The 25,596-nt window shown below is 46.0% G+C and overlaps 5 protein-coding genes across 5 annotated transcripts; 3 read left to right on the forward strand and 2 right to left on the reverse strand.

Moving 5' to 3' along the window:
- Positions 1 to 4,576: 4,576 nt before the first annotated feature.
- Positions 4,577 to 5,747, reverse strand: TREMEDRAFT_62186 (uncharacterized protein; the record flags this gene model as incomplete). Its single annotated transcript, XM_007004549.1, has 4 exons — positions 4,577 to 4,698; positions 4,869 to 4,951; positions 5,399 to 5,593; positions 5,635 to 5,747. 4 exons carry the CDS (start codon positions 5,745 to 5,747, stop codon positions 4,577 to 4,579), a joined length of 513 nt encoding a protein of 170 aa, XP_007004611.1.
- A 1,357-nt stretch (positions 5,748 to 7,104) lies between these two features.
- TREMEDRAFT_43910 (uncharacterized protein) lies at positions 7,105 to 9,279 on the forward strand (the record flags this gene model as incomplete). Its single annotated transcript, XM_007004454.1, has 3 exons — positions 7,105 to 7,191; positions 7,321 to 7,869; positions 8,003 to 9,279. 3 exons carry the CDS (start codon positions 7,105 to 7,107, stop codon positions 8,648 to 8,650), a joined length of 1,284 nt encoding a protein of 427 aa, XP_007004516.1. The 3' UTR covers positions 8,651 to 9,279.
- A 496-nt stretch (positions 9,280 to 9,775) lies between these two features.
- On the forward strand, positions 9,776 to 13,158 carry TREMEDRAFT_68635 (uncharacterized protein; the record flags this gene model as incomplete). Its single annotated transcript, XM_007004718.1, has 12 exons — positions 9,776 to 9,813; positions 10,319 to 10,338; positions 10,390 to 10,446; positions 10,673 to 10,680; positions 10,777 to 10,875; positions 11,062 to 11,136; positions 11,368 to 11,531; positions 11,817 to 11,919; positions 12,131 to 12,325; positions 12,474 to 12,601; positions 12,650 to 12,703; positions 12,876 to 13,158. 12 exons carry the CDS (start codon positions 9,776 to 9,778, stop codon positions 13,156 to 13,158), a joined length of 1,224 nt encoding a protein of 407 aa, XP_007004780.1.
- A 1,018-nt stretch (positions 13,159 to 14,176) lies between these two features.
- TREMEDRAFT_30858 (uncharacterized protein) lies at positions 14,177 to 18,963 on the forward strand (the record flags this gene model as incomplete). The annotated part of the gene is made up of 11 exons (XM_007004411.1): positions 14,177 to 14,471; positions 15,163 to 15,227; positions 15,507 to 15,624; positions 15,868 to 15,929; positions 16,219 to 16,316; positions 16,467 to 16,508; positions 16,637 to 16,689; positions 16,736 to 16,985; positions 17,253 to 17,405; positions 17,458 to 17,576; positions 17,945 to 18,963. 11 exons carry the CDS (start codon positions 14,177 to 14,179, stop codon positions 18,961 to 18,963), a joined length of 2,274 nt encoding a protein of 757 aa, XP_007004473.1.
- A 2,117-nt stretch (positions 18,964 to 21,080) lies between these two features.
- Positions 21,081 to 23,134, reverse strand: TREMEDRAFT_30908 (uncharacterized protein; the record flags this gene model as incomplete). Its single annotated transcript, XM_007004414.1, has 2 exons — positions 21,081 to 22,659; positions 22,707 to 23,134. The coding sequence occupies 2 exons, from the start codon at positions 23,132 to 23,134 to the stop codon at positions 21,081 to 21,083; spliced, it is 2,007 nt and encodes a 668-aa protein (XP_007004476.1).
- Between the last annotated feature and the right edge of the window lie 2,462 nt (positions 23,135 to 25,596).

A 25,596-nucleotide genomic window follows, 5' to 3' on the forward strand; every position in this document is an offset into this window, starting at 1 on the left:
AGCCACCGATCCAGGCCACCGATCTTAAGGATCAAAAGAAGCAAACTCGATGATGGATGGAAAAGTAGTGTCTCATTCGAGTGACTTACCTAAGACCCTACGAGTACGATCTTTATTTATCCTGACTTCCTGATTTCCTGATTTGCTACAATATGTACCTGACATCTTGACTTGCCACATGTTACAATAATGAATTTTTTGAGATCTTTGAAATTCCTGAAAATCGTGTCTTGAGTCTTACAATATTCCCTTGGATCTTGGATCTTTCGAAAAAGTAGGCGTAAGGAAACCAGAAAAAACGGAAAAAGGGACAAGAGTAGTATCTTAATTAAGCCGAAGCCGAAGAAAGCTTAGATATTAAGGATTTCTGAAACACATCTAGACGCTCAGGTAATAAAGTAATGAAAGTAAGATCAGGTCTTTGTCTCTGAAGTTGTATGTTAGGAAATAGAAAAAAGATGTGATAACGCCAAAAGAAACGGAACCTCAGGTAGCGAAGTATTAAGGCGGAACCGTGGGCCGTGAGAATGACCCTGGTTTCTTTGACGGAAGCAAGTGATATATGTCCGTCTTAAGTCTTTAACCTGAACTCCGAACTCCGTCTTTCAAGACGGTTTTAGTGTGCTCCAGGTCAGGTGGGTCATTTTAGACCTGTGATGGAAAGTGTCATGTGAAATTCCATTCTCCTCATATAATCCATGAAACCATGGTTTCATGTGAACCGTAGACAAGTCGGTTGACATTGGCATTATGACTTAGATCTTATACGGAGGGTGATAGGGTGCTAGAGCTGGCTACGTGTGAGGTGAAGGCGGAGTAGGACGCAGGTGGTAAAGGGAGAGTCAAAAGGAAAACTCGGTCATCGGTTGATACGGTCAATCAGATCATCGGATTTCGGGTTTTCGGGTTTTGTCGAGGAATTGAGGATATAGGAAACTTTTTTCGCTTCGGGTGACCGGCAGCTGGTAGGAACATGGCTTTGCATGTAAAAGTTGACAAGGGCCGTACCTTCATGTCGATCTTACGTGCCCGTTTTCTCCCACTTTGCCTACATGCATGCTTACATCTTACTCGGACAAACTCATCTTCCAATATCACGCAAGAAAACTTTTCAAATCTCTCTGTCTATCCTGAGAAGAATGACCATGTGACTTTCGAGAGGAACCTCCACATAAAGATGCATGGCGAAAAGAACGTTCAACGCCACCAAGGGCCAAGAAGGAGAAAGATGAAACATCTTCTTCCCTTCTAGCGTCTGAGCATACCGTCTTTCGTTCTATGACATTTTCACAATCATGGGACCGTGCATGATTTGGTGCTGTAAGTTAATTATCGGATCTAACTCTTCACCCTCTTTCTACTTTTTGCTTCTCGTTTCATATCACCGGTCACCGGTCACCGGAAGCCGAGCAGTGTTGGTCGAGCAGGTTGGTGAGGGCCGGGGGGTGGGGAAGATGGTATCCAAGAAGATTAGAATACACGTACATGTCCGCTAGACGACCATCATCTTTCGGCGTACGGCGTCACTCCTCTTTCATGTGACATGCACCGTCATGTTTCGGTGATTCACAGATAGATGATACTGTAGTTTGAGGGAAATCGTATGCTTGGCAAGTCTCTCGGTCAAATCCGTGAAACGGAGAGTAGTAGTAGTAATAATGATTGAAGATGGTCAGGTGCAGGTGGCCAGGTGGCCTGGAGGGGTAAGTTGAGGATCAAAAAAGGGCGTTAGGGCGATGAGAAAGACAAATGTGATCGTTCAACTTACGCCTTGATTTTCCCCATTGTAGGAGATGAGTCTTATAATGGAAAAACAGAAAAACGTAAGTTGATGATTCGCGATGAGGAAGAAATTTCATACAGGATGTATTTGTGTATTCTCTGTGTATGAGATAGGAAGGGATGAGTGATGAATGACATGGGGATATGGGACAGGATGTGTCTTGTGTTTTGGGCGCGAATGACGCGAAGGGAGGGGGGGGACGCGTTTCGAAACAGTCTTATATTCCTTTTTTTTATACTTCGCGATCGATCTCGAGTATTGAATCGGACATGCATGCTATATGTTACATGTCATATGTCATATGTTAAGAGGAGGAGAAAGGTCTATATGTATATTAAAATCAAATGGTTTGTATAGAAGGCAGAGAATGACATAGATGAACGAAATCATGGCCAATACTCGGATTTTTCATAGAATTCCAAAGCAGGGCAATCACCCATCAATTTTACGATGCATCATACCATCATGTATGTCATCATACCTGATCTATTGATGTCTGATGTCTGATGATGCATGATGTCTGATGCAATCAACTACACCCCCTTGGTTTCGACTGCCTCGAGGCCGAAAAGTGAGAATCTGAAATCTGCGACATGCATGCGACGGGGATTCGCGACTTATGGTGCATGGTCCAAATGCATAGAACCGCGGATTGAAAGCCGTTCTTGGCTCTGTGGGAGAGAGAATATTCTATCAGATCAATCCTCTATCCATCAATATAATACGAAGAGGTGGAGAGGTGAGTGAAAGAAGATATTGAAAAAGAAGGAATTTTCTCCGCACGGACGACAAGAATTAGATAGAGAGAGAAAAGTCAAAAGAGAGAAAAAAGAAGCCAAGCGTGTACCCTTTACTTTTCTTTCCTCGTCTAAAGGTCAAGCGGTGATCGTGATCGAAAGGGCTTAGGGGGGCTCATACTCTGATCTCTGGTGGGGGGGGAAAAGAAACCACGAACCATAATCTTCTTCCCCTCTTCTCTTCTCTCCCTATCCTTATACTCTCTTGTGTAATTATATACCTCATCCTATATCCATCGTCACTTGTATCCTCATTCTCTTTGTTCAAAACGACAATACCTTCTCTTCAATCAAAAATCAGAAAAAGTAAGTAGAAATTCATATCAACTTCCGACCACCGACAACCGACAACTTTTAGATAATCTGTTGCTTTAGCATCATATCAACCTACACACAGTTTGATCCTCATTCCAAACTCGGGAAGTCGGTTCAATTTCGATCTTTCCCTCTAGTAAAACCCCAAACTTCCACCGCCGACACCCACACACCCACACACACACACGAACCCTGAAGATCGGGAAGGAGAACAATTGTGCGTCCTTTTTTATACTTTCTCAAACTCTCCACATCTCCACATTTGTTCTTCTCTTCCCTCCCCTTTCTACCTCATTCATTACACATTAGACAATGTTCAGATATGGAAGGGAAACAAAAACACCCCTTATACACACATGTTCGCGATGACCATTAGTAATTCGGTCCAACGGCTGATCGTCAGTCCTATCACAAAATCTGATTTCTTCTTCTCCCCACCCCCCTTCTCATCTCTCCCCTCCGCAAACGCCGAACCGCTTCTTTCCCCATACACAGACCTGCGACACCAACCTTCTCGCCCCGTTATTCATAAAACCTCCCTCTAGGTCCCGATTGTCAATTGACTCCACTCAGACCTCCCCGGTTCACGGCCCTTCGTCCTCGGCTCACGGAAGTACGGATTGCGGACGGAACGACGATCATCATCATCCCTCCCATCTCTTCTCCACACGACGTGCAAGAGCAAAGGAGTGTTTGACTCTGGTCTTTCCAATAGAGTGATCTACACGAGGCATAGACTCTGATACGTCCTCAAAGTCGTTATACGGGGTATCAACATACTTTCGGCCTATCGGCTGTTCGTAGAAGGGAACACGAGTGAGCGCGACTTTTGACTTGTGACATCTTTTCTCTCCATATAACTTACATTGTTATCCTATATCATTTCATCCCTTATTGTTTCTTTCAATCCTTGATCCGTCCCATTAATCGTGCCCCATACAAGTGGGCAAAATAAAATCACCTATTGTTCTCCATCCACCTTGACGACGATCCCGGTCAGTCCTTATCCCATGACCTCGTACCTTGTTCCTCGTCAAACAGGTGGCCTTCACCAACTCGTCAATATCTCACTGACATGATAGGGTCCGACGTTATCAAAACCGTCTCTGATCGACACTGATCGTCCAAGGAGTTAAAAGAGTGAGTAATCAGATGATCCATGATACCCCACTCTTCAATCGAATGGATCAAAGTGCAAGACTCACTCACAGATTCTCAAAGATTCCCAACCGCTTCGCCATACACTGGCCATCCGATCCATTCACCTGTCCTAGACCTAGACCCAGAGATACTTGAAAGATAATAGATAGAACTCGTGAGCTTCCAACTTCATTCCGATTTCATTTATCCTTCGATCACACTCCACTATCTTTCTTTACCGCTTACGAATCCATGATACCACTGGCCCCACATTCCTCATTTACCTTCTCCACATGGCGTCATTCTTCAAATACCCGCATACATCCCTCCACATCTTTTCCATTTGGTCGTGTGAATTTCGATATGAACGGGAATGTTGGATTCGAGGCTAGAGCAAATCTTCGTGCCTCTCCCACTTCGAAGCTTAAACGTTGCTTCAGAGCCATACGGCAGTTGGCCATCCGAGATAGAGTTGTCAGAATACTTGAGCTCTTTACGACATTTACGAGAAGTGTTGCGTGGGGAAGGACGACGCGTCTTCCTAGGCCTTCACCACCCAGGATATCCTTCGAAATGGTGGAAGGAAGATGAACATTGTTGGAGAGATCTCATGGAATACGTCGCTTGTCTCGTACAGATCCCAAATTCTGTCTCGCAGAAAAGCTACTATGTAGTTTCGGGTCTTAGGAAAAAAGCAATGACAGGCAATAGAATTCATGGCTGACTCTGTTTTTTCATTAGACCCTGGAGCCAAGACCCGATCCTACAATTCCTTACGCCAAAAGAACGCCACCTCGAATTCGGGCAATTCGGGCCCCGCAAAATCTACCGACCGAAGACCCGGGGAAATCGCATGTTCTGAAGGAGTTCGATAGGATACACAGGAGCGACAAAGGTGAGTTTGTCACGCTGGGATCTGTTTTTCAATTTCCTGTCAGACTCAGACTCAGACTCTTGACTTTTGAATTCTATGCCGTTGAATCATGGGGGTACGTTTTGAACTCTGGCTCGAGTTTGCACGAGTCCCCGGTGAGGCGTCGGAATCGGCTCGGATGGAGGTGACCAGTGAAGAGAAGAGAAGGAGGATATGTCCCGCCGGCTGGTCAGTCACGTCTGTGCGTTCTGAGCTTTCGGAAAGAAGTAGGAAGAAAGAAGGGGATGAGGGGAAGAGAGAGAAACTCAAAATTCGCGCCTGGCCGAGTGTGATTTCTCTTTTTTCCCGACGTGACACTTAGCTTGGTTTCGATCGAACGTCCAATTGCCCTGATTCCAATCCCCTTACATCCCTAAACTCGTCCCCTTTCTCACCTCGAGTTCCATTCATGCTCTTTGAGGAGGCGTCAGTCAATCCCAAACCCCTTACCTTGTTACCCCTGGAGCCGGTCTTCGATAGACCGTTGACCGATGGACCGTGGGACGGTTGGTGCGTCCACAGATGGGGACCGGTTGGACTAGAATTTCGGAAACCCCCGTTGACTGACGCACGTCAATGGTGATTTCGTGCCAAACTTGACCTTCGTTGGCCGTCCAGGAGACATGAGCACCCTCACTCGTTTTCCTTTGGCGTTGCACCTCCCCTAATGGGTCTACCAGACGGACATCTCGTGCTGGTCCAGCTTGACTGCGATATCATCTGTCAGACTTTCCTTCTTGATACTCTTTTCTCTCTTGATCTCATCTTGATCTCGTCGTGGAATAGCTTGCTGGTTCATGCTTTGATATCGGGACGACCTGGCGACGATCCTCCTCCTATTCCCATTCATCTCTTAACCTTCTCCTTGTCTTGACGACTCGGCTGTTTCCAATCATATTCTGGATCTTGGGTTCTCTCATCTTTTTTCCGTTTTCATCACGTCGAGATATCACATCATATTGGGAACTAGAGCTCACGCTTTCTCTTCATTCTGTATCCATCTTCATCATCTCGTGACGAACAATCCCACTTTTATCAAATTACCATTTTCATACTCTTCCTCGGCATTTATCGAAAAACCACGCATTCGCTCGATCGGGTCAATCTTGACGTATCACTCTCGACCATTTCATCCTTGGTTGGTTCAATCGACTCGACTCTTCAAATTACACTATTATCCCCCCTCTTGTTGGTCACTGGTCTCTCTCAACGTCGAAACATTGTTTGTCGTCGTCGTCATTGTTGTGAAATTTCAATCTCGCCGCAATCGGTATCTTATCACGACCATTTTTTCATCTCGCGTACCCCTCTTGACATCCCGTTGTCTAATTACCAAACGACATCATAACTGTGCTATACTCTACCGTTGTTCTTCATTCGACTGGCTTCGATCGTTTCTTACTCAAATTCCTTCAAACGGTCAAATCACTATACGCCCCAATTCCATTCGTGTTTCGTATATATCCTCGAATACTCATTCTCATTTGGTATCTGTCTTTCAAACGTGTCTTGTAAGAGCAGCGCTCCGTCTCTAAACATCGACAACTGTCTTTTGTCCACTCAGAGTCTCCTGTAATCACACTTATTTTCAAACAACTTTATCCGCCAATCTGAACACTCCGACAAACCTCGTTCAACTAGATTTCTAAAGTCTAGTTTTACGAAGCTTGAATCATTCCTTCCAACATCTCTTCACCTCTTTTCTACAACCCAAAAAAACAGTCATCATCATTCGGCGCTTCTTCAGTTTCCCTTCGTCTAACAGCGTGAATCAGGCGATGCCCCCTGTGCCACCTACATCGACGAAACCACCTCGTAACTCGTTGTACAGTTGGCGCAAACCTCGGATCGTCCCAACACCAGAACCAGAAGCGGAATCTTCATCAGCCTTTGGAACTTCCGTTTCATCAGCTTCCACTTCAGTTTCTGCTCCAACGTCTGTTCCCGATCACACGATGAGTACTCTTATCCTCCCTCCTGCTCAACTCGAGGCGCAGGCCTTCATTCAACCCACGGTCGCCTCAGCTCCACCACCAGGGTTAGCGCCCGTCGCCACGACAACATTGGGTCTTGTTCCTCCCCCGGTCGCGGCTTCCGCACCTACAGCTGTACCTCCACCCGCCGTCCCTCTGGGTCCCCCACCGCGATCAAGAGAGATGGTGTATAAGCCGATACGAAAGGAAGATCTGTTCTTTGAACAACAGTACGAACCTGACATTGTGGATTATATGATGCGAATGGACGTGAGTGATACACTTCTCACATTAGCTCTCTTCTCTTCTCGTACAACTATCCTTCTCCTTTCCACCAACGCCCTACACAGAAAGTAAACGACGGCATTTCAACGCGTAGTACTCAGCTGACATTCCTAGGACTTGACCCTAGCCTCTGCCGATCTCATGGACATGCAACCAGAACTCCAATGGTTCATGCGACCATACCTTATCGATTTCCTCATCGAAGTTCACACTCAATTCCGTCTCCGACCCGAAGTCTTATATCTCACTATGAACATTGTCGACCGATACGTCTCTAAACGCGTCGTATACAAGAAACATTATCAACTCGTGGGTTGTGCAGCTCTTTGGATCGCGGCAAAATTCGAAGATGGCAAAGACAAAGTCCCACTAGTACGTGAACTCGCTGAGATGTGTTGTAAAGCATACGACGAAAGCGCGTTCATCCAGATGGAAGGACATGTTTTGGCTACCATCGGTTGGGTCGTCGGACATCCAACAGCGGAAGCTTGGTTACGCGTCCAAGCGTCTGGTGATGGGAGATGGCAGGAAGAAGGAAAGGTCCAAAACATGGCTAGGTTTGTCATGGAGGTTACGCTGTTCCATAGGGAGTTTGTTGGACTTCAAGCCGAGTTTGTAGCTTTGGGAAGTCTGATATTGGCTCGATATATCTGTGGCAGGCCAGTTCAGGTGGGTCACACTTCATTTAACTTGTCCTGAAGTCTTTCGCCTGTTCTGCTCCTGTTTCTGAAATTACCTGTATACATCCTCCGGTTGAACTTGCGTCGTGATCGCCCGTGCATCAGCTAACGACCAGTACTCCCCAAAGATGGAGGTCCTCGCAATCCGTGTCGCCTATGCCATTGATCGACAATTCGCTGAGCGTCTCGACTCCATTTCCGAAATCATTATTCGTAAATACGCTCCTGTCTATTACTCCCGCTCTTCTACAGTCGCTCGCGAATGGTACCTCTCCGGTCATCGATTCCACTGGGGATCTCTCATGCCCGTCACTCCCACGCATTCCTTTCACACACCTGGTCTCGCACCTTCATCCTCTTGGCTCTCATCATTATCGGGTAAACGGGACAGTTGGTTGTCCGGTTCACCAGGTGCACTTTCAACGTCATGTTCATCTTCCGAAGCAGGTGACGAAGTCCCGACTACACCCATCACTCCCGTTCATGCCAATGTGGTCAATCCTTTCGATGTCAGAGCAAAGGAAAATGTCGCACCTTACAGTAGACAATATCCTGGGAAAGATCCGAAATTGTATAGAACCGCTGGTCAACCTACTTTGGCAGGACATCCACCTATGGGTGTACAAGGAACTTTAGGTAGACCTGTACATCCATTACCTACCGTACACCCACATCCTAGACCACCGTTACACGCTTTGCCTCAACCTCAACCACAGGCTCAAGCTCAGGGACCGGCGTTGTCAACACGGCGGTTATCAAATTAGACGGTGACGTCGTGTTTGCATTGGATCGTCGAACTCGGTTGAGGTGTAGGGGGAGGAAAGTGAGGTGTAGAGTGTGACTATGGACAGGGAACGGTGATGTGGAGGAAGGGCTCATTTAGAGGGATGATGAGTTTGAGGAGAACACTGCGGGGGTGATAGTGGAGAGGGACGTTTCAGTGAGATAGCGAAAGGGGACAAGAGGACGACAAACAAGGAATCGAACATTTTTGCATTACGACAATTCCCATACAATCCAGCATTTTTCAAAACAATACCACGACTTTTTTTTCTATTCTCTTATTTTCTACTACTTCCTCTATTCTCATCCATTCACATTCACCAGCATCAATCATTGATCATTGTCTTCGGTATCGACGTACGATTGGGACTTTACATGATTCATCTCTCTCAAATGAGAAGTACGATCAAGGTCTTCCCTGTACATCTCTCTCAAATGGGACGTACGACTTGCAGCCAAGAGTTGCGACCAATTGAACAAAAGTATCGAAGACAACTCACACACACACACACAAATCAGTAGTTACACTTATTGCCTGTACGCATTCATGTTTAGTGATCATGCCGGTTATGGATGGATGGTATTATGCTATGCTACGTTGTCTTGTTTTACTGATTGCATTTACCTCTACTGATCTTCCACCAGCTGTACTTCAGATTGTACTCGCTCGCCCTTGTATCATCTGAAGCATGAAGCATCGTCCATTTCACCTGTTGCATGCTATCAGCACTGCAGGAGTAGTAGTTCATGGTGTGTCAAGATAACCCAAGACGCGTAGTTAGTTGGGAGATTTGGATTTTCGTCACCGCGGAGAAAGTCCGGGATGTTCCGGCCGGACCTATCTTACCTTTCTGCCCCTAGTACATTCCTCCTATTCACCCCACTTCACCACCTTCCCCTCCTTGCACTCAACTCTCTAGGTACTCACAGATCCCACACAACACCTACAGCCAGAGATACAAAGGAAGAGAAAGAGATATCTTTCTATACATATTTCCTAGATCCTAGATATTAGATAAGCAGACAGAGAACATCTCAACATCCTAGTGACCATGTTCTCCCTTCGACCCATCAGTCGTATAGGACGTGCTAGAAATGGTTTAATGATGAGAGGATTGAGCTCTTGGAATAATGTACCTGCTGGGTAAGTTACTATCTTTTTCTTTTTTTCCTTTCTTTATGTCTTACCTTCTCACTATCTACTTCATTTCCACTGTCAACTTCTCATAATCAACATTTTGCAGACTTTTCGTATTCTTCTCACTCCATATCGTCTTCATCTTCCACTTGGTTCTCCTCACTCCATATCGTCCTTATCTTCCACTTGACCTCATCTCTCTCTCAAATCAACCCCAGTGAGAGTGTATGGGGTGTTCTTTTCTTGGGGTTGTGGATGAAGTGGTTTACTGGACGTCTTATATTTACCCCCTGCGCCTTGTCACTCTTCTCACACTTATACTTCCTGCACCTCTCATACCTCCTACACACCGTACACTTTCTATACCTCTTGCACGTCTCACACTTGCACCTCTATACAATGACTTCGATCCTTCTCCTTCTCGTCGAACAGACTTACTGTACTTCTCGTTGAGCAAGAGAGGTGTACCAGAAAAGGAGAAGAAAGATGGAAATGTATGACTGACATTCAGACCTCCTGATCCTATTCTCGGTACGTCCCCTCACTCAAATATCAACGAACTTTGATGACTGATAAGTTAAGGAGTGACGGAAAAGTTCAAAGCTGATACTTCTCCTAAGAAGATCAATCTCGGTGTTGGTCAGTCCCCTTGTTTCTCTTCAATAATCTGTCTCCTTCCGAGTCCTCTCAACACGTCCACGATCCTTAAAATTTGTATCACGCTTGAAGATCACTTTTTCATATTTCCATTCAACTGAGGCTTTTCAGGCACACTAGAAATAGGAGGAATGGGACTGGGGACATGAGAAGAATAGGACTGGGAAGAGAGCAAAGCATTGAACTCTGTTGCAGAGCTGACGAATAGGTGCATACGTGAGTTTAACAACAATCCCAACGTCTATACTTGCTCCACCTTGAGAGAATCCTCCTCATGAACGAAAGGCAAAAAGGAGTGTTGCTGACGCCCAGCGCGACGAAAACGGCAAACCTTACGTTTTACCTTCGGTTCAAAAAGCTGAGAAGTTGCTTTATGAGGCTAAAGGTGATAAAGAGTATCTTCCCATTACTGTGAGTTGGAATCACTTTACAATCCATTTCCATCTCTCGAATGACCCTTGCATGGATCTCGTGCTTGAAAACGGAAATTTCTGGGCAATCCGATCATCACATTTGGAGTTGTAGCGAGTTTACTGTTGATGTGAATATTCAAAAAGGATGGTATATGGAGAATGCTTCGATGAAACTGATCTCTAGGGTCTTGCTCCGTTTACGAAACTAGCAGCGGAGTTGGCATATGGAAAAGAGTCTATTCCGTTGAAAGAGGGTCGTGTGAGTCAAGTCTTTCGTCTTCATGACCGACTTATCTTTTCCCGTTCCTCAAACAATGTGAGAAGCGCAGACTACGAGGATACGGCTTGGGGGTATTTGGAAATCTCAACCACCCCCTTAGCAGAGTGAATGTTGCAACGGTTTTCGAAGATCCCCGTCGAATCAATAGACGAGGAGCGTACCCTTCTTCTGTGGGCGAAACGTGGTGAAGGAACAATAACTCACCTACAGCTCGCCATCACCCAATCTATCTCCGGTACAGGCGCACTTCGAATTGGTACTGCTTTCCTAGCTCGTTTCTACCCAGGTGCAAAAGCCATCTATCTTCCTTCTCCGACATGGGGAAACCATATTCCTATTGCTAAAGATTCTGGGCTGGAAGTGAAGCAATACAAGTGAGCGTCCGAGTGTACTGTCCTCACTACTCCCACCTTTCCCTTCATTCTATTCCGCTTATTGCCTTGCGGGTACTCCTCTTCCTCATCGTCCATTCTCATCCTTCTTCGGCTTTCCACAATGCCCCAACTCATCTGCATTCTGCTCACATCTATGTATACCTTGGCATCACGTACCTTCAAGATCTATGCTTGGTAAGATGGGCGATGTCTGAATGAATGTTTGAAGTGCGATGGTGGGGGTTGGGGGTATAGGCTGGATAAAGATAGACCCGCTGACATCAGATACTTTGACAAAGACACCGTTGGGCTGGATTTCGAAGGAATGAAACAAGATATCGAGTCTGCGCCGGAAGGTTCCATCATCCTTTTGCATGCTTGTGCTCATGTGAGTTTCCTTTTAAACTTACTCCTCCCAGTGGTTTCTTACTCATTCTGATCCTTTCACATCATTGGTGTTGTGTTGATGTTGCCCGTCTTCATCAGCTGTGTCTTTCCAATTGTCCCCGACCTCTCACTTGACCCGGGCATGACAGCTTCCTTGAAGTTGAGCCCTTGCACCTGACATGAACACTTGGAGTGACCCACACTGACCTCAGAACCCAACCGGTATCGACCCAACCGAAGCTCAATGGAAAGAACTGTCCGACTTGTTCAAAAAGAAGAAGCATTTCCCATTCTTCGACATGGCCTACCAAGGCTTTGCATCGGGTGATATTCTCAAAGATGCCTTTGCTGTGAGATACTTTGTCGAGCAGGGACATCAGCTTCTCTTGTGCCAGTCATTCGCCAAGGTGTGTCGAGTGGCTCATTCTCTGCTCATCTTTGATCTTGTTTACAATTGTCGATCACTCCTTATCTTCTGCTTTGAATCGACCAAGAGGATACATGCTGCTCAATAAGATGGACAATCTCGAGGAAGAAAGACAAAGCTAATGGTAGAACCTCGGTCTCTACGGTGAACGTGTCGGAGCCATCTCTTTCGTCTGTAGATCTCCAGAGGAGAAGTCTAGGGTGGATTCTCAGTTGAAGATTATCATCCGACCTATGTATTCTAACCCTCCTATCCAGTGAGCGAACGCCAGCTGGAGAACAGGAGGATCAAGCTGATAAGTCAGCGGAGCTAGACTCGTGAGCGCTATTCTAGGATCACCAGAGTTGTACGAGGAATGGTCAGTCTTCGTTCTTTCTTTTTCATCCTGACCTCTTCCCCCCACACAGTATCTTAATCTGCTGTTCAAATTGTCTACCTGTCTTATTGCTGGTCTACCTTACTCCCCTGCTCTCTTCCCTCCATGATGACACCGTGCCAGAAGAATACAATGTAGTTTCGCTCATTCACAGGCTGGTTGAAGTGAAAGGCATGGCAGAACGTATAATCTCCATGCGTACCAAACTGTACAACAAACTGGTCGAATTGAACACTCCCGGTGAATGGGGTCATATCAAATCGCAAATCGGAATGTTCAGTTTTACCGGTCTGAAACCAGAACAAGTTGATAAACTGGCGGAAAAAGCTCATATTTATCTGACGAGGGATGGAAGGATTTCAATGGCCGGGTTGAATTCTGGTAACGTCGAATATTTCGCGGAGAGCGTTAGTAAAGCTGTGAAGGGTGAACTTTGATTTTATTCCTTGTTCCATCTTTGTCTACGCTTATCCACTTGAAAGTATATGGTGTGGGTGTCAGACTAGTATCTGGTGGAGTGGTGTGGATGAGTGATGAGATGCAACAAGTTAAGCATAGTATCGTATGTAAAGTATGAGAAGGCATTGATGGAAATCTTTGACTTTGCCGAAGAGTACGGATTCCCATCGAGCTCAGGGGTTTCAGGGACGGAAAATGGGGGGGGGAAGGGAGGGAGGGGTAAAAGGGTGACAATCCCCGAAAGCTTTTTTCTTTTACCACGCGTTTTGACTGCTGCTGCGTGGTTTCTCATCTCCGTCTCCGCGTACAATTGTAGGCTGTTGGTAGCCTTTCACTTTCCATTCCCCATACCTACATACTGGTGACTGTAAGAGTTGAGAAAGGACCTCGGACCCAGTGGTTGATCCTCGTCCCGCCGAAACCCGGAGAATCACACTTTTTTCTTTCACTTTTCCAACGCGTCTCACATCTCTCTCTGCACAGCCCCCTTTGCCCCTTGCTACTGTACCCTTCTCCACTCCACTCCGTACCCCGTCATAACCGTCGTATCTCGCAGCGCAGCGTGGACCAACAGAAGGTGGCCAAGCGATCTTTTCCGATCTACACAACTTCAAGTCGGGTAAGTTTTGACACGCCGTGTAGAGAAGGATACACGTTGAATAAAAGTTCCCTTTCATCTCTATCCTTACTCTCTCCACCTCACAAATCACTACACTTGTACTCTGACACCCCCGATCTTCCATCCCAGAGACCCACTCATTCGATCAATTGGCAGTTCTGTCCAACTTTTCCATTCCTATCCAGTCAAACTCTCTCCTTCTCCCTCTCCCTCTCCCATCCTAACTATCAAAACTGCCCAATTTGGAAAAGATGGCACATTCTCAACAATCCACATCTCACCATTCACAACCAAACCTTCCTTTTCAACAATCTTCATCATCATTTCACTCCCTTGAGAAAACATATCGACCTCTTAGAGAATCAAGAAAACCGAAAATGTCATTTTATCTATTCCCTCGAATAATCATTTTGTTATTAGGTATCATACTTTATCTCCCAACATCTCAAGCAGCAGCAAATCCATTCAACGCCCATTCAACACTTTTACGAAGATCGGTAACTACAGACCCTAATTCAGCTCAAGGTAAAAGTTTCGATTTCGTCATTGCTGGTGGAGGTCTAGCTGGGTTGGCTATCGCTACTAGATTAAGTGAATGGGATAATGTTACTGTTTTGGTCGTTGAGGCAGGGATGGATGGAAGTCAAGTAGCTGATCAAATACAAACGCCCGGTAAGTAGTTTCTCTCTACTCAATCTCCCTTCTCCCGGTTTGCATAAACGTTCAATAGGTTGGATGGGGGCTTTAATGTTTGTGATGGCCATTCATATATCATATTTCGTTCTGATGGAATGATCCTTTGATGTGTATTGTTTCTCAAGTTGGGGTTTAAGTCTGTGGGAACAATCATTTTAATTTCTGTCTTCCGGGGGGAACTTGGAAGTCTCGTGCGACATGAGGGATGGACAGATACCCTACTCGTTGTTTGATTGTCATAATCTTTCCTTCTCCCTCTTTGTAAACTACGATGCTCTCTACCTCCCTCTTCGTGAATTACGATGCTCTCTACCTTGACCTCTCCTATCTTCATCGTCTAGTATCAGCCAGCAGCTACGAAATCATTCTCGAACATCTTCGTTCCTTGAAAGGGCGGCAAGAAACAACGTGTTGACACCGTTGCGAGAATCGAAGATCGAGGATCGGGGATAAGGGGCGTGGTCATCATCATGGTGGAAGACGTCGGCGTGTTTACATCCGGAAGAAAAACCTCACATTACCTTCGCAAACAAAGCGGTGTACACTCTGGTTTCACCTAGAATAGCAAAACGATTGACAAGGATGTTTTAGATGTCGCATGTCATGTCGGGATAGAGGAGGAAGAAAAGGGATGAATAGTCGTGAAGAAACCAAGCTGAGATTATAGGATATAGTTATTTGAAATCTCTTACTGGTTCAGCATACGATTGGGCTTATACCACCGTTGCTCAAGTGAGTGTCTCGTTTCTGTTTACTCAAATATGACCAATTTCTCGACCTACTTGGCAGACTCACACCTCATCTCTCCTGTCTACAACCCACCAGCCCCCCCCGTTTGTCCTTCTTCTAGGCTATGACGACCGAGAGGGGTATGTCACCTGAACATCCGAGCCGCTCATGAGAGGTCGTGTGCAAGGTGGGGGTGTGCGAGACGCATTCTACGGAAGGATGATTTGACAAGGGGAAGATAATGGATAAGGACTAAGGTTTGGATGACAAGACTAACTTCAGACCGACTCTCTAGGTCTGACGAAATACTGGCCTAGAGGGAAAGTTTTGGGTGGTTCAGGAGCTATCAATGGGATGTTTTGGGGAAGAGGTTCAGTAGAGGATTATGATGCTTGGTCTAGTGAGTTTTTGACTTGTTCATTTCTCCAATCCCCTACTCACTCTTGTTCTCTTCACCCAAAACCATACTTTCCAGTCGTAACCCCTCTATCCCCCCTTTCAGCAGCTCACGTAATGACACTGTGGACTCCACCCTCCTCCGTGGAACGATCAGTCACCGTCATATCCCCTATGTGTGACATGATTGTGATCGTCATGTCGGGTGTATTCCCATGATGTCAGGAGTACAGGAACTGACGATCAGCTCTAAACCCAAATGCTGCAGAGACTTGGAACTGGGAAGAAATGTCAAAGTATATCAACAAGGTAGGTTTGTTCATGTCTATCTCTTCTGTCCTTTCTTTCTGTGCGCAACTGATCCATTATCACTACGCTTTCTTCTCCTTGCAATACCTTTTCAATCTGTCTTCTGTCATAGCTCCTACTTGTCGTCATCATGTCATACATCCTCCTTGTGATAATCATGTTTCTCATTCTTTTCATCACGCCCAGTGGAAGTTTGTCATTTGAGGAAATATCCATTGGGGGTTTTGACGAACGTCTTCAATGAATCTCGGACCATGATCGACATCACCAAAGCAGAGCTCATCTTCAGGCTGAAAACTTCTCTACACCTAATGCCTCCGTCCAGGAAACGTTTGGTATGCAACTTAATACTTCTGCACATGGTTCAGGGGGTCCTATACAGACTGGGTGAGTTATCCATCACATTATCCTTTTACATCTATGTCTCTGATGATATCTAACATCATTCCCGTCCATACTACTCATCGTCCACCCTAATCTGTCTTCGGCCCAGCATGTTCATTGCGGGCTCATCGAGATGACGGTGCTGATAGTCAGGTTCTCGGAATACATATACAGCGCTGTAGCGAACTGGATCCCGTGAGTCTTTCTCCCTCATGTCAACTCCACCCATAACTCCTCTTGGTAGTCTCTCGAACCACATGACCGCGACTCAGAGCCTTCCAATTGCAGAAGACATTTTCAGCTCGTATCGGACTAACTCCCAGATCATGGAAAAACCTCGGTTTCACAGCCATGGATCTCTGGAATGGTAACGTCAGTAAGTTGTTTTCCCTCATCATTTTCAATCATTGCTAAATGGTCAGACGGAGTCATGATCTGTCCTTCGACCATCAACATGCACAACGAAACTCGATCCGATTCGTACTATGGCTACATCCAACCCCTCCCGCCGAGATCAAACCTGGTCATTTTGACTGGTTTTCAGGTTACTCAGGTTATTTTCAACGGGACGAGTGATTCGAATGGGAATAAATATGCCTCTGGTCTCAAGTTTAAGGCTAGTGCAACGGATACGGAGTATGCTGTACAGGCGAACAAAGAGGTGATCTTAGCGTGAGTTCTTTCGGATTTCACTCACTCGGATCATCTGTCTGTCTGCTATTTAGATTTCCATCATACTTCATGACTCGGCCTCTTTGGTAGAGTTCACAGGTCACTTCCACTTCCACTTCACCTTCACTGCATTATTGTCCAACCGAAGAGGGCTTGACACATGGAGCCAAACGCGGCTGTCGTTCTAGGAAGCTTCGAGCGATCATCTGTGGAAGTATATGACTCAAAGAGGGATTCATATGACGGTTCGCATGACTGACCAAATAGCGGCGGGACTGTCGGATCCCCTCAAATCCTTCAACTATCCGGTATCGGTCCAGCTTCTCTACTCCAAAGTCTCAATATCAACGTAGTGGTCGATCTACCCGTTGGTTATAACCTACAAGATCATGTTTCTTATTCCATGTATTGGTCTGTTCCGTATGTGTTCTTGCATTCTTGGGAATGAAAAAACAAATAAACTGACGGTCAGATCGGGTACCAATACTTGGGGTACTTTGGCGAATTCTGATACGTTGAAAGCGTCTGCTTTGACGGAATATCAGACGAGTGATACTGGTCTGTGGACTTTTATCAATGAGGCTGTAGGATGTGGGTACATTGTTTGCTTGTTCTTCTTACCCTCCTGCTCTTTTCCCTCTCTTTGCCTTCTCTGTGTCTTCTCTCTATGTCTTCTGTCGCTGTCTCTTCTGTCTCTATGTCTTCTGTCTCTGTCTCTTGTCTCTGTCTCTGTCTCTTCTGGTCTTCTTTTTCACTCTCTCTTCTTACGTTTCGTTTTTTTTATGCTCTTCCCTCTCCCACGATCTTCTCCACCCTTTCAAGTGTGGGGTTCATCCTGAACGACCCTCTGCAGTCATAATTGTGCAGGGCCTCTTGTATCGTTGCAATTGATGAGGCAGCGCTCGACTGGCATCTCTATGCTCAGCTCCATGCGCTAGGTTTTGAGAGCTGACAACAAGACGTCAGCATGTCCGATATCACCAGCACTCAAAACGCCTCTGACTACGCTTCCAACGTTCAATCCCAAATGTCCACATTACTCTCCGATATGACTTCCTGGCAAGATCTTCCCAACAACGTCGTCACTGGTCTTCAAGCTCAATACGCCCTCCAACATGGTTATCTAACTTCCAACAATGGTCAACTTGAAGTCATTCTCACCATGCTCGGACCTAATCTCGCCGCTGATCAAGTCGGTATACAAGTCGCACTTCAACATCCATGGTCTCGAGGAAAAATAATGATAACTTCCAATGACCCTTTCACAAAACCTTCTATCGATCCTAATTATTTCGGAGTAGGATATGATATCGATATTCTCAATTACGGTTCTCAATTCGCACGAAAATTAGCTTCGACAGCTCCTTTGAACACTGTGACAATCACCGAGACATTACCAGGAGCTACAGTAGTCGGTGACGCCTTGAGCAATTATACAAAACAAAATTGCGGTACGGAATATCATCCATTAGGTACATGTAGTATGTTACCTAAAGATTCAGGTGGTGTGGTCGATACCACTTTGACGGTTTACGGTACGAATAATTTAAGAGTCATGGACGCTTCCATCATGCCGCTTCAAATATCAGCACATTTGATGGCTTCGACTTATGGAATAGCTGAGAAAGGATCGGATATCATCAAAAATCGTTGGATGAAGGTTTTGGTGACTAATACCACCAGTAATGCCACCACCACTTCGGATACCGCTACGGCAGGCACGGCGACGGATACAAGTGTGACAAAGGCTGGGGATAGTAATGCTAGTAAAGGGATAAGTACGGGAGGGAAGATTGCTATTGGTGTTTGTGCGGGATTGGCAGCTTTGGCTATTCTTGGTGTTTTGGTGAGTCGAGTTATCCTCTTGTTTCTGGTAATCAACTTGGTAGCTCGTCGTCCATTTCTCCCAAAGTCGCCACTAGGAAGAAGTCTCCTGAGCCTCATTACACGTCCATTCACTTTCTGTCTCGTTCTCTAAAGTAGTCGTTCGCTCTATAGAGAAGAGTAGCTCAGGCGTGAGAGAGACATGAGTGATCGATCTGGAGGAAGTGTGTACGAACTCTAAAGAGTCGAATTTGCACTAAACGGAGAGTTGTGATTGATGAAGCAAAAACTGACTCGGACAGTTATTCTGCTGCCTATGGAAAAAGAGGAGACACGCGCCTGTACCTATTTCGAAAGACGCAAAGACATGGCAATCTTCTCCTTCTTTGAACCAAGCTCCATATGATCGTGAGTTTACTTCTTCTATCATCTACATGACCTTCTCATGTCTCTCTTTGACATACTACACACCTTTCAAACCCATCGTCTTCATAGATTCACCTTTCAACTGGCCAACTTTCGATCCTCTTGTTCCACTGTCTTGATATTTCTCCCTCGAAACACAATCCACACCATGATTTGACGTGATACGCAACACGCGGCATCTCCAGAGAACAAAAGTAACCCCCTATCTAACATTCAGAATCAGAAGCATGGGCTATGCGTCCACTTCATTCCCCTCCCCCACCTCAATGGACCCCACCTGGCGTCATGGGAACTCGGGATCGTAATCCCTCGATGGATTCAGCTAGGACAGACGATTTACACGCTCGTCAACCTCTAGCACATTCTCAAGCTGATTATGGATATTTATATCCTTATCGTGATGCTTCTCCTCAACCCAGTGGACCTTTGTGAGTTTTCGGGGGGAACTTAATCCTTTCTCTCACATAAATCTTAATAAACCTCTATCATGTCCTCGACTTTTTTTCCTTTACTTCAAACAATCATCTATCTTTTTCCATATACACTTGTTCATCTTTTTTTTTTCCCCAAAAGATTTGTACCCTAGATTCCTAAGAATATAATATGCATGAATACCTCTACTCTCTCTTCCATCTCTCGTCTTATCCCCTCTACCCTCCATCTTCCCCTTGCGCCTAATTCACCCTCCCTTGTTCCCCACTCTACCACTGATGACCCTCAATTTTTCCTCGCGGAGAAAGGAGAAAATCACCAAACCCTTGATCGTCCCGAATTGCCGAGCGGGAAAAGTTCAACGCCCCTTGTCTACTGTAGTTTAATTTGAACCAAAACGCGGATCTGTGTTGAAAAGTAAACGGGTTAACTGATCAACAGGGATCATTACAATGACGATCGATATGGTGGTGGTATACCACGTACTACACAACATTATTATCCTGTTCAACCACGATGAAACCGTATAATCTTTTTTTTCTCATCTGTACGACTCCATAACCTCATTTGGTGACCTCGAGGATTAAAGTGGATTCATACTTCTCCGTAACGTCCATCTTCGTATGACGGAGGCTGGAGTGGAGGGTGGGGGGTGAGGGATTTCCGGGATGATCTATGATTTTGACCCCTTTTGAATGAAGTGGGGTTTGGGTGGGGAAACATAAAGGCTTGAAGTCAGGTGGGGAGGTTGGAGATAGAGGTTAGAATATCAGTATACTCTAATGCCAAGGTTGAATGATGGGAACGGACTATTTCGATCTACTTTATCTCGTGTGATTTTTCTTAACGAATGAATGTTTTTTCTTCCTTCTTTTCCATTGATTACTGGATGTCTTTCTTTCCCCCCTCCCCTACCACTAGAAACATGTGTTGACAACTTTGATGTAGTGCAAGGTCTTCAATGCAATGACTCAACGATCTTGGCTTCTCATAAAGTATAAGTGCTGTATGAGCGAGTACTTGTTCGTACTTCCTGCCCAAGAATGCAAATTTACTTTTTATATATTTCGCCATGGATCATGTACTAAGTTTTCAACTTGTGGACAATCTTGGTGGTCGGAGAGGCACGTTGACTGAAACAGAAGAAGGAAGAGGAACGCATGACAATAATTTCATTGCAAAGATTCAGAAACGTCTATAGAATTCCGTCTATCTCAAATTTACTATCGTCATTATATCCCTACTCAAGCAGACATTTGACCCTACTCGGGTCTTTTCATGTGTTTGACAAGAACGAGTTTTAATCGTGTTTTTCCAACCGTCCCCCTCCCCTCCCCAAATTCCAGTCTCCTTTCCTGCCCCAAGTCTGACGACATTCCCTCGGATTCCTACCCCAGCACATGACGTAACAGATCATGGCATCCCTTCAACTTTAATACCAGTTCTGGCCTGTACAACCGTCCCTAAAACATTCACCCATCTACCAGCTTCTTTAACATCTCCCGTAGAAAACTCTTTCATCACTCCATCTAAAATCTTCCTCACCCTCTCCACCTCAACCTTTAGAGTTTGTCCTACTCTCCCACTCCAATCGTCCGCCACACTGAAACTCATCAAGATCTTATTCTCAAATTCTTGTTTGGTCAATCCCCATACCTCACATGGATGTCGGATCCTCATTCCTTCCACTTTCATTTCTTCAGGTAAAGAATACAAAGTAGAGTTTGTTATTTCCCTAAAGATCTTGAAAAGTAATACAGATGGTACATCTTCTAAAGCATCATCCAACTTTTCTTCTTCTTCATTACCCGGTTCATCATCTCGTACTCTTATAGCAGATTGTAAAATCACGTTGGAACCTTCTTGCTTCCCATTGGCTTGACCCACAATGGCAGTGGATCCGATAGAAGATAAAACCAGACGAAAAGAAGTGATAGCTTCGATGGCTTCCCTTAACGCTTCTCTTGCCACGGTCCGTTCTTCAGGTTTGATAGGATCCGATGATGTCGGTTCTGGTAGAATGGGAACGAGTTGACCAAGCAGACGTCGGACGAGACTCTCGAATGACATCATCGCCAAACTCCGAGGATCGGATTTTGATCTGGGTGGAGAAGGTGGTCGAGAGACAGAACGGGATGGAATGAGAGATAAAGTGTTTGTGAATTTCGTCGTCACACTAATAGGGACAGCACTTGGAGCAGGTACAGATGGAATTTCTTTGGAAGTCAAATTGTTGAGTGCTTTAGATACTTGTCCAGGACTCGGAGGGGTATTCGGATTCGAAGTTAGATCAGCGATGACGCATAAACCTTTCCAAATGATAGGAACGACAATTCCCGTGACCCAACCCTCACCGTCTAATTTGCAAGGACCAGCGATGATCTCCAACAGACGATGAGCGGGGTCGATACGATGGGCGAATTGCTGTAGACACACAGGCACGGGTACCTGTCTAGGTGCACCGGCTTGTGAGGGTTCTTTATTAAGTCGGTTTCGACCGGATGAACTGAGTTCTTTGACGATTTTCACTTCTGGTAACGATACGCCAGAGGGGATAGAAACACTTGACAAACCGATGGGTTTACTTCCTGGTGGGGAGGATCCTTCCGGACGGTTCAACCCTCCTATAAGTTCTTTCCGAAGAAGTTGGAGAAGAGGAGGGATCACTTTACCCCACGTGTTATCGAGTTTGTCCATGATAGGACGTAGAGTGTCTCCGACAAATTTAGGCCAACGACCAGTGGCAAGAGTCTCCTTGAATGCTTCGCACGTTTCCCACGCTGTGTGAGCGACGGATAGGGCAAAGTGTTGAGTGGGGTTGAGGGGCTGTGTGGTGCCAACGTGCAGGGACAAGGGCTGAGAGAATGCGGGATCGGTGATGGCGGGGAGTAAGAGCATTTCAAGACGGTTGGTGTAGATAGAAAGTGATCGATTGGCCACTCGGATGATAGCACGTAAAACGTAAGGATCTGAAGTTGGACTGGGTAGCTCTCTGGCACATGTTAGATGCGTGTGAGGACATTCGATGGAAGAGCTCACTTGACGACTTTACGCCCGACCGTCCAGCCCGCATCACGCTGGATACCACGCTTAGCCTTGGAATCAGCCCCGGCTAGGGCCTTATTGACGGTCTCGTTCAATCGGAGAAGGATAGCATCCATATGTCCCCCACCACCAGCGGCTGCCTCGGCAGCAAGAGCCGGCGTGGCCGGTCTGCTGCTGGGTGGAGATGGTCTCCTGCCTAATGGTAGTGAAGGGGAGATGACGGTAGTGCCGTTAACCTCAGTGTTGTCGATATGAAGCGATGCCACCATTTCATTCATCTGTTTGTTGAGTGATCTCGAGCGAGGCTTAGCTTCACCGTTGATGCCTGTGGTGTTGGTGTTGAAGATCTGGGTGACGGCAGGGACAGGAGAGGAAGGACGAGAAGGACGGTTTAGGATGGGAAGAGTTCGGAAGGCTTGCATCGTGATGAAGATAGAGGATGACGGATGAAGGACAAGAGGAAAGGAATGTATGAGATGTTTATCCCATATGAAGTTGATATTTCTAGGTATGACCGCAAACGATGAGCAATGATGGTATATGCTTGTGCCAGAAGTTGCTGGCTATTTTTTTGGAGTGGACAAGTGAAGTCAAGTTATGGGGGTTTCTCCTCAGAGTCGAGTAGTGCAAGGATCAGAGGAGGAAGTCGAAGAAGACGGGATGCGGTTGAGAACCTGCCATGGTAACGGGATATATAGACAGGTGTTTGGTCGGAGTTTTGGAGACCAGCGGTGAAACAAGGAGGCGAGAAGACAGGTATGGGAGTGGTTGAAGATAGAGATGATTGGAGAGGGATGACACATGGTAAAAAGGAGATAAAAGGAGGTGACGTCGTGAGTGAGTGGTGAGTGCGTGGGAAGGAGGGGGAGGCAAGGACAAAAAATGTCGAGCGTCAGCTCGCACCCTTCTTCTAACGCATGGCGACTTGGGTTGATAGCCCATGGATTTGGAAAAGCTTAGAAGAGGAGAGATGTTGATAGCAATGAACGATATACTCACGAGATGGTTCCCCTGTGTTGGTACCCAGGAAAGCCACTATTAGGTAGTTTCGACTTTTTCATTGGCTGCTAGATATGTTTGTTGAACGGGGAGATGTCAAGTGGCGACCGTGCTCCTATACTCTCTCTTCTATAGCGATGGAAGATCAGTGGTTGGATACGAGTCTGGTATGGATAGAACTACTACTGAGATGATACTTTGTTGTATTCAAGAGATGACGAGTTTGAATGAGGAGTGAAAATTTGAAGGGAAGGGGGGGCGTGTGATCGATTGAAGAAAGGGGAGGGAAAAGACGCTAAAAGGGGACCAACCAATCATAAGTGGCACTTTTAAACTCCCCCGGCCATACTCTTCCAACGGCCAACGGCTATGCAACATGCATACAGATTCGAGGGTCGCTACGGCCAGGAGATGATCCAAGCTGTGCGATGCTACACGATATACATGTCGTCCATGCTGTCCATCATCAACGCCATACGACCATGGTACTCATGCCGTTCCGCCGAACGCGGCGAGCATGTTGTTGAAATCTCTCAATTGCCACGTGAAACCCCCATAGTCACGTGATTGGTGTTGGAGGCCCGAGCGCGGACCACCGTCGTCGTCTCGAAGCGAGCAAGGAATGAACAACGACCAACGCTTCTTATTTCATACCGACATCCCAGCAGGTGACATTCCCATCATGAACTCACTCTCCCCATGAGTCATACTGCTGGTCTATACCAACGGAACACACAGGTAGAATGACAGGAAGAGCTTCTCCAGCACCTCCGAGACCCAGCATCGAGCTGTTGGCAAGCAGCGTATCCACCGGGGGAGGTCAGTTGACCGAGGACGATGTGAGATTGAGTGACGATGAGACCGTAAGTGGTTCACAACTGATACCTGTCCCCCACTCTCTCTGCGTTTCTTTCAACGGGGTACCTGCAATATCTGACACGAAGGTAAACACTGTCATGGCCAAATTGGCCATCGAGAAAAGAGTTCAATATGGAGCTGAGAAGATGTTAGATGTAAGTGATCTTCTCGTATGATGCCTTTCTGTCTGAACAATGACAGGTGATTGAAAATAGAGCAGGAGACGACGCCGGTGATTCAGAACAAGTAAAAGAACGTATCACTGCCCAACTAGAAGCTGCCAATGCTCATATACGTACCCTGGAAGCGAAGCTTGAAAAATTACGAGGAAGTGAGTACTTCCCTGTATTTCTCTTCTTTGTCACTCTTCTTTATACCTTCCTCCCTTTTGTTGTCTGCCACTCTGGTCATGTCAATATCACTAAACCAACAGCCTCATATTCAACAACACCCAACAGAAGACCTCGTCGTCCGGTCAAACTCAACGGATATCCATCTCAAACATCCCTTTCCTCTTCTCTCACATCAAATACCATCCTCACCAACCCTCATCGACCAATCAACCGTGCCGGTCCTTCTCGTACACCTGAGAAAGATGATACTCCTAATCGGAGTACACTTTCCAGCGGGGGATCTCGTCCTAGATCTCGATCTACCGGAGCTGACACTTCGGATCTTTACGGCGAAGGAGTATCTCGATTAGGTTGGATATCAGGTGTAGGCTCTTCACCCGGTGATATGACCGATGATGGGGACTTTCAAGACCTGTTGAATACCACTGAAGGTCTGATAAGACATTTAGAGAGTCTGGAAAGCAAAGACACACTGGGGAAAGAAAGAAAAGGGAAATCTCCTGATAGAGGGGATGAAGTACATGGTTGTCTGGTCAGGTTGACGGATCAACTCAAAAAATATCCTAAAATAGCGCAAGCCATTGACAAAGAACGGTTGCTGAGGATGTAAGTCATATTCTTGCAATGGGCGATAACAGGATGAGGTTAATGACTATAGGGTGATAATTCATTTA

Source organism: Tremella mesenterica (genome assembly GCF_000271645.1).
Source record: "Tremella mesenterica DSM 1558 unplaced genomic scaffold TREMEscaffold_5, whole genome shotgun sequence".
NCBI lineage: Eukaryota > Fungi > Basidiomycota > Tremellomycetes > Tremellales > Tremellaceae > Tremella > Tremella mesenterica.